Below are 8,760 nucleotides of genomic sequence, written 5' to 3' on the forward strand. Positions count from 1 at the left end.
CATTGATAAAAGTCAACATCTGAAGACTTTGTATCTTTATACATTTCCAAAGCAGTAACAATTGGTATTGCAAAACCATTATTTACAGAAATTTGATTGAAAAGCGAAACAGATACATGAGGCATGTCCTGCTTAACAAAAACAAGAGAGTGATGTACATAGTCTATATACAATGAGTCTTGTTTATCATATCAAATACTTTGGTGCTAAAAGTACAGTTAGTGCATGAACTGTGCGCTAAATGATGGATTTCAACTTGAATGACATCAGATTACTTGATCTCGTGAATTTGAACGGAAAGATGACCTTGTGGTTTCTTTGTCTTCTTCTTGGAACAATCCTTGATTTGGTGACCTATCTGGCCACATCCGAAGCAAGCCCCCTTCTTCACTGCATCAGTAACTAAAGCGTTTTCTTCTCCTTAGAAGGTCTCGACGGTGATTTGTACCTTTGCTGGAATTGGGGTCGCTTCCTTGAAGCACCCTCACCAGATTGAGAGTCTGAAGTTCTTTTCTTCTCATAACTCACTCCATTTATCAAATGAAACGTCCTGGCCTTTGCCACTGCATCCTCGACATCAGTCGGGGCTTTGCCTTTAATTTAGGCCCAACGATAAGCTCTCATATAATCCCAGCAAGTACATGTGCACAGCGTGCATGGAATCCACCTTGCAGAAGGTGAGCGCTTCTTTGAAAGCCGTTGTGTACTTATCAAAAGACAGAGCTTTCATCGAAAGACTCTGCAGTTTGGCATAAGCTTTCAAAGGATCCATTTTGGCGAAATCCTTTTTGACTTTCACACAAAAGTCAGCCCACGTCGTAGGCTTCTCTGTCATATCACGCCACCAGGTAAGCGCCTTGCTGCACAAATAAAGAGGAATCGTCTGAATCCTCCGTTCATCATGCTCGCCATGGAGGTTGAAATACGTGGTCCACTGGTGCAGCCAATTATTTACGGCCAATTCCGTACATTCTCTCTCTTCTCATGAGAAATTAGTGGTTTTGTACGGAATGGTGGCAATAGGACCGCCCTGTGAACGCCCAAAAGCAGCAACCTGCGTCGGTAGTCGCTGGAGATGGGTTTTGCCCTCGGAAATACGCGCAGTCATCAACTGAGCCATATTTTCCAGAGAGGTAAGCCGGGAATTAAGCCCTTGCACGGCCCCTTTGAGAGAGGCCAAGCGAATGCTCGTCTAAACGTTCGCATTTTCCAGAGCGGTAACACGCTGGTCGAAGCCTTGGAAAGTACTCGTAATCCATGTGTATAGAGCATGCGTGAACGGAATTTGAAGTTACCTAGCGCTTCGTCACACTGCGCTTTCGAGCTCGAGAAATCCATGGCGAAATCCGTGAACGCGAATTTGGGGCCTTTTCTGCACCTTTCGATCGCAAAAAGTTGAATTTTGAGGAGCTCTACACGTCGACGTGAGCGTCTGGGGGCGAGCTGGTGATGGCGAGAGCACGGGAGTGCGAGCAGGTGAGAGAGAGGAGCGGCAGGAGAGGAGCAGGAGACTCAAGAGTGGAGTTCTGCAAAAATGTCACACTTTGTAAGTGTTTTTTAATGACCTATAGGTTTCACACCTACTTTAAAAAAACTCAAAATGTCCACATTTAAAGAGCCTGCCCATTTTTAAGATAATGGGTACCCTTTAAAAAAATCAACGTAGACCTTGCAGCGTGGAAAAGGAATTCGTGGTTGAAGTTGCCGCGTGGAGATCTCGAAAGAAATTAATTGGGCGTGTGGTTACCTGTGGCCAGCACACGAAAGGGGCGCGAGTTAGGAGCCAACGTTGCAAGATCTTTTCCACGCCAGCAGCCAACACTCTTTTTGCGCTCGCTCCCTCTTTGAGCATGCAGCACAAAGCTTCCCTCTTACTGCACTCCTCCCCACGCAGTAGACGGAGAGGGGTAAGAACTAGTCTATAGGTGTGCTCACAGTCCATTCCGTAGCCAAGCCGGCTCTGATACCATGAAACGAACACACGCGGAGTGGATCTCTTGGCTACACGGACCGCCTACAGACACATGTCAGATGAACCACCCGACCATAGCCATCATCCAGTGTCAGAGGACGTAGGCGTGCATCTGTAAGACCGAGTGTCCCATACCACCCGGCCTCACCTCCTTGAGGTGACCTCGCACACTCCTAGCCTCACGGGCTAACCATTGGCACTCTGCCAGTGGGGGTCGATAACTGCAAATGAGGCCTTGGCCTCCCTTTTATTATAATGGCCGGCCACACAGGCCAGGTTCACACTACGTCTGCCCGGACATTGGACTCCCATCCCGATGGCGTCTAGGCTAGATCCCCTCCTGTGAGCTGGAAGAGAGAGAGAGAGAGAGAGAGAGAGAGAGAGAGAGAGAGAGAGAGAGAGAGAGAGAGAGAGAGAGAGAGAGAGAGAGAGATTGGCCAACGAATGCAATGATCGGTTGCGTCTATGACCTCAACGTAGACACCCTAATCCTAAAACTTGTCACATTTGGGATGCGATGGGTTACATCTCCTGGATTCACCTACAGCAGATCTCTAGCTTGCTTGAATTGATTACCCATTTGGGAGCTAAGAGTGCGTCTCTAGTATTTATCATCTCCTGTAATCACCTATTTGGAGCCATGCTAGTGCTTGGTGGCTGGCTATTTTACTGTCATGATTTTTATAACCACATTATTTTTAAGAAAGGTTCATTGCCCTCATCATAGGCCATAGTACATACTTAGGAGTAGGGCACATCTAGTGCACTTTGTATTGGGCTCTGATTTTTTTGGCCAAAACTTGGAGTTTGCCTTTGCTGTGGTTTATGGAGTATTTTTTTTTGGATTCAGGTTTGTGAAGTAGAGTAGTTTATGATTTTGTTTGTGAAGTAGGAAGAAATTTATTGGTGATTTTACAGCTCCAACCCCATTTTTATGCAATTCCAATACTCCGTCGCTTAAGTTTGACCTTGTCATGATGCCTTGTAGGGAAGTGATGCTCGAGAAGCAGTGGATGGGACAGCCTGTGGACCGATCAATTTGTAGCTGGTTCTGGGCACAAGCTGATCCTTCATCTGGACATCCTCAGGTTGCAAAAGTTAAATTTTGTTTGAGCTGAGCAGAGCCATGAGGATTACTGCAGATTATGTGTACTATTTATCTGCAATTTTTGACTGAGCATGTTTGTTGCCTATTTGAGTTAGGTCTGACATCTGAGCCTAAAATGAGTATTTTAAAGGTATGTCGCACATTCGTTAGTGATACAACTGTTTGGCTTTTGCATTTATATATTTAAAGAAGTGTCCATGATGGCATGCTTGGTCGATGCAGCTATGCGTCCCAGTCTGGTTTCTTTTCTTGGGTAACTGCCATGTGGCTGTCCATTATTAATTATGTGTTAACCTTGGCCATAATTTTCCCTTGTTTTTGGCTATTTTGAGTTGTATAGGTATGCAAGCCCTTTTTGATTTTAATGCTTGGCTATTTCAAACAAATGTGTTGTCTAGAGACATACCTTTTCTGTGTGGCAGCACGTATCACTAGTGTAGGGGGTGTTATCCGACGACACCTTTGTCTAATGTAGCACACAATTTTTACAGCTGCAAGCCCTGAAAAATCTGTTTTTTTGGGTAGTATTTATCTATTTATATGGGCTCTTGCATATGTCATGTACAATGACGTGGGCACTGCCTACCAAGACAAGAATCTGATGTCCGATTCTTCAAGGGGATTGCATGACTCTTTGACACATCTCTAATCCCTTTGCTAAGTTAATGCCTTTGCAGTGTGGGGAATTTGCTAGAGACCATAAAATATACGGAAGGATTGCCATTGTTTGGGACCAATCTATGAGTCTCTTGCGGAATTGTGAGAACCTCGAGTAGTTTTGGGAGGCATTGTGGCCCATTAGCTCCTATTGGCTTGTGCCATTAACATAGCATATAGAGATTTCCTATAGATGTGTAACAATGCCCATCATGGCCGTAAAAATCATTATGCAAACAGGATTACAAAATGGAAAATCTACATCTGATGGACTTGTTTGGAAGTGTGGGTCCTGCAAACAGGCTCAAAAAATTCCCTAGCCTCTATAGACAACAATTTCCTCTTTATGTAGGTTAGCATGTCTACGTGGCTTGCATGAGCATCTTTTGTACGATTTATATATGCAAATGACAACCGAGTACCACTGTTGACATTGCAAGGGACCCTTGAAAGGGTGGGTTGGTGCTCAGCGTGTTATTGTTGTATTGTATCTCCTTTATCTCTTGGATTTCTCTCTCTATCTGCTCCGTAAGGGCAAAGGGATTCTCTAAGCAGAAGTGACCAAGATAATAAGGGGGATTGTGTGTGCATGATATGAGGTCTTTGTCACATCTATCACCTACTGAGGATGCCTGTGCTATTAGGACTTTGCTTATTATTGATGGGAGACTCTTTATTGCATACCTGAAGAGTCACTAGCCAACGGATATAAATTTTTTTCTAGACTGCTCTTCGGTAAAAGGATGGCTCTTTAATCAAGGGGTTGCAGCCTTTCAAAGTTCACCTAAAGGATGTTTTTCTTTTACCATTGGTTGATTGTAGCTATCTGCTTATAAGATGCATGCATTTTTCAGAGGGCGTGCCTATTTGCATAAAGTGCACACCTTTTGATGATGGGATATGTCTCTTCATTTGTAAGTTCTCAGCTACTATTTAAGGAGACCATGTATATTAGTTTCAAAGTGTTAAATTGGAATAGCCTTTCTATCAGCCAAGTGTGGTAGATTGGTTATCCCAGTTCCCTCTTGAATAGCAGGTCTTCAGTTCTAGACTCGTCAGATAGATTTTTTGCGGTGTCTTGAGATTGCTCCCATGACGTCTTAACCTCTCTTCTCTCGTGCAGAAAAAGATGCACATCTACAAGCTTAACTTTCACATGTTATTTGAGTAAAGAGTGGTGCATCTCATGGTGATAGATATATATGGTTAGGAGAGGTATTAACAAAATTTCTTCACCTTATGCAGTTACCATCAGTAATGGCTTCTCCAACATACTATGTGCTGCACATTGTGAGGGAGGGAATCACTTTTTTGGCCTGCTCAAAGACAGAAATGCCTCCACTTTTAGGCATTGAGGTAATTTTAAACCAGTTACCACCTCCTGCTGTGATTAATTTGAGTCTCTTGTTAACTTGTATGCTGCCTGCTGACTTCTTAACAGTTAGCTGCTACCACTCCAGTTTCTTTGCAGAGTGGCAGATGTTCTTTCAGAGTATTTTGGAGGTTTAACAGAGGATCTGATTAAAGACAACTTTGTTATTGTTTATGAGGTAAAGCCACGATTGTGCTCTGATGACACTAGTGGGTACTACTGTTTGTCAATAATATATATTATCGAGCTGATTGTCAAATCGTCTCGTGGATGACTACCATGAGTCTATAGCTTGCACTTTCCCTTTAGAGGGGAATTTTCTGGATTATCTAGGTATCGCTCGTTTATCATGCAAGGGGCAGACTCAATGTGAGAGTGCTTATTTACTGAAAGGAGGTGTGCATGCTGTGTAAATATTGTGCTCATGAGCAGGCAAGCAGTTTTTGTATACAAAAGTACATTTGCAGTAAATGTTTTGTGCAGCACAAGAAAACACGCACACCCACATGCAGATATGTGTGTGGGTGTGCATGCACACGCGCACACAAAGCAGGTGCAGGGGGGATGTGATTCTTTTTTTTTTCGACGCACCAGAGGGCCCACAGGGGGAGGTGCTTATCCCTTCCAAATATTAGCCATGTTACATGCTCGGGCAAGGGCCGCGTACCATCGGGCAAGAGCCACGGGTAGGCATCACCATGGCCACCTAATTGATGCACCACGTGTTGGGAACGACGAGAGAACTCGTAGCAACCAGCTAGAAACCTCCTCCTCAGGTGACCCACCCCAGGAGGAGGATGCACTCGAGTGTCCAAGGGCAAGAGCCCTAGCAACATGAACACCCGGTGAGGCTTGAGCACAAGGTGTCCCTCTAGAGTGTGACCCAACGGGGGATTTGAACCCACAACCCGTAGGTTGAGAGGCCAAAGCCTTACTGTTAGACCAACTCTTTGGGGACGGGAGGACGTGATTCTTATTGAGCTACAGTTGGCATAAATGCTTTGCTTGTATGAAGGCCCCAAAATCTTCAATCCTCTATCAATGCATGTGGATTGTCATACTTATTTTTGCCTATGTGCTTATGTAAGTGATTTTCCCCCTTATATTGTTTGGCAGCTTCTTGACGAGATGATGGATAATGGATATCCTCTTACGACTGAAGTAAATGTTCTCAAGGACATGATTGCCCCACCAAACATTGTCAGCAGAATGCTGAGTGTAGTCACCGGAGGTTCCTCGAACATGAACACAACATTACCAATTGCAACCGCCTCGAATTGGCCATGGCGAGGTACTGACTTGAAGTATTCCAACAATGAGGTCTATTTTGATCTGGTGGAAGAAATGGATGTTATTGTTAACAGGTGGGCAAGCTTCTTGTTCAATTTATTTCAATATCTTGAATATGAACATTACTGATGTGACTCTTTTACATGATGTAAAGGGATGGATTCTTAATGAAGTATGAAGTATATGGTGAAATACACGTGATTGCTAGACTCTCTGGAGTTCCAGAGTTGACTGTGAACTTTGCCAATGCATCTATTTTGAGTGATGTGAGGTTTCATCCATGTGTTCAATTCAGACCTTGGGAGACCCACCAAGTCTTGACGTTTGTTCCACCCGATGGAGAGTTCAAGCTCATGAGATACAGGTAATCGATCAAAATTAATGACATAGTTTTAATCATTTGAGTAGCTCGGATAAGTATTGTCAGGGAGTTGGAGTCCTTCACGAGTCACTTTTCTTCAGGGTATAGATGTAAAAGAATCAGCCAAGCCTAACAAGAAAGCGTTTGTATGCAGAGTGAAGAACCTTAAGAATACTCCAGTATATGTGAAACCTCAATTCACTTCAAGTGGTGGCTTATGCCGAGTGAATATATTAGTTGGTGTGCGCAATGATCCTGGTAAACAGATCGACTTTACCACTCTGGAATTTCCTCTGCCAGCACCTGTTACTTCTTGGGATCTTACTCCAAATTATGGAAGTGTTTCCAATTCTCCTGGCTCAAAGGTACTCTCATGCTACTTGAACATTTGTGCTGAGCATGGGTGAACTTCTAAATTACCACCCCTGAAATCTGTGGAAATTCTCAAAACACCCTCAAATTCCTAATATACTCCTCACATTTGGCCAAAAATGCTGTAACTGCCCAAAATATCCCTCATCTACCTCGCAAACGTTTCCAGACAAATTGTTGTGCAACTCTTTATGGGAAGATTGGTTCTTCCTCAGTAGAAGATGATAGAACTAGGATTTTAGATGGTATTGTGGGCTCTGAAGATGAAGTTGTTCATTATTTGTGAGCTCAGCTGTGAATAGTTTTGTTTGAAGACACTTAAAGATAGTTTTGTGTTGTCAAAAAGACTAGGCTAAGCAAAATTGGGGTACTCCATCCAAAAATTATTCAAGGGTATATTGGGAATTTCGACAAATCTTTGGGGGTATTTTGGCAATTTTCCTTCTTATTTTTCGTAGTTGCATCTGCTTTCTAGCATTTGTCGACTAAGCTCATCACCTGCATATTTTATTCCTATCCAGACATTAACGTGGACAATAGGGAAGATTCCAAAGGACAAGTCACCCTGCCTTTCTGGTACATTGCACCTTGAAAAGGGTGTGGAGCAGCTGCAAGAGTTTCCCACGTTGCTGGTAGGGTTCAAAATCATGGGCGTTGCCATGTCTGGGTTGAGGATTGACAAAACAGATGTTCAAAATGTAGCGTACAATGCATACAAGGGTTTTCGGGCTGTAAGTCGAGCTGCAAGTTATGAAGTCAGAACGTAACGAAGCCGATACATTTTGTTTCTTTCCGGTTGGTGCTTATACCATGGTTGAGCAGGAGACACATTTGTTGATGGTGCTTCTCATGTTTATATGCATGTACATGGAAATTTTTGGGTATGCATCAGGAAGTGGGTGTTTCTGTGTTTTCAGCTGGAAGGAGAAAAATGGGTCTGCTAATTTGATATGTTTTCTGTGCTGAAGCACCTCAAAGTCAGCTATAGTTGCACCCTTTCTCTTAGGGTACCTTAACACTTGAAATCACTTTTTACATTCTTGAATAGACACCTTCAAGCCACCTTCTATTATCAGCAAGACTTTTAGAGATAGGAGAAGTTGAGTTCTCAGCAATAACTAGGGTAGAGGAACGGGTTTAAATACGCCCAAATCGTGTCTATGATTATTTTCTGCAAAAAGACAGGATGAACACTCGTTGGGACGAGATTGATAAAAAAATAAATAAAGTATTCTTGGTCGGTTTTTGAAGCTCCTCAGTTGTCAAGTCTACATTGAGAGCAAGATATAATGGTGCTCTATTTCAATTCTAAGATGCCAGCAATTGTTCCAAAGGGAGATGAAAGGGTTGACATCTCAAGCTCTTGCATTACAAGAGGTAGGTGTACAAATTTGCTTTGCCTTGTCATGCTTGGCGATGGTTTCAACATTATTGTATTAATCATTAGTATCTTGATTCGCCCCCATTTGAAGGTACTTAAGAAGTATATCTTCATTAAAAGACATGGATTTTTCATTTGGATGGTATTTTTAATGCTAATGAGCACCTAAATTCCATGGTTCAATCGGTAATCAATGTGATGGACCGTTTCTATGGAAACATTATCTATAAATGACATCAAACTATGT

The 8,760-nt window shown here is 43.0% G+C and overlaps 1 protein-coding gene across 3 annotated transcripts in view; it reads left to right on the forward strand.

The window, feature by feature from the left end:
- ZIP4 (Clathrin adaptor complexes medium subunit family protein) overlaps window positions 1-8,385 on the forward strand; it is a 79,355-nt gene extending 70,970 nt beyond the window's left edge. The window contains exons 1-8 of one of the 3 annotated variants that reach the window (XM_086496994.1): window positions 2,961-3,060; window positions 3,176-3,210; window positions 4,983-5,093; window positions 5,198-5,287; window positions 6,226-6,473; window positions 6,554-6,763; window positions 6,915-7,125; window positions 7,654-8,385. In XM_086496994.1, coding sequence (XP_086353120.1) covers window positions 3,196-3,210; window positions 4,983-5,093; window positions 5,198-5,287; window positions 6,226-6,473; window positions 6,554-6,763; window positions 6,915-7,125; window positions 7,654-7,899 — 1,131 coding nt within the window. In that variant the 5' untranslated portion in view covers window positions 2,961-3,060; window positions 3,176-3,195 and the 3' untranslated portion in view covers window positions 7,900-8,385. Of the gene's footprint in view, window positions 1-2,960; window positions 3,061-3,175; window positions 3,211-4,982; window positions 5,094-5,197; window positions 5,288-6,225; window positions 6,474-6,553; window positions 6,764-6,914; window positions 7,126-7,653 lie in introns of those variants that run through there. The other 2 variants (XM_086496992.1, XM_086496993.1) reach the window with 2 other exon arrangements.
- Window positions 8,386-8,760: the final 375 nt, after the last annotated feature.

Source organism: Adiantum capillus-veneris, chromosome 23 (assembly GCF_014529385.1).
Source record: "Adiantum capillus-veneris isolate H3 chromosome 23, ASM1452938v2, whole genome shotgun sequence".
NCBI classification, from domain to species: Eukaryota; Viridiplantae; Streptophyta; class Polypodiopsida; order Polypodiales; family Pteridaceae; genus Adiantum; species Adiantum capillus-veneris.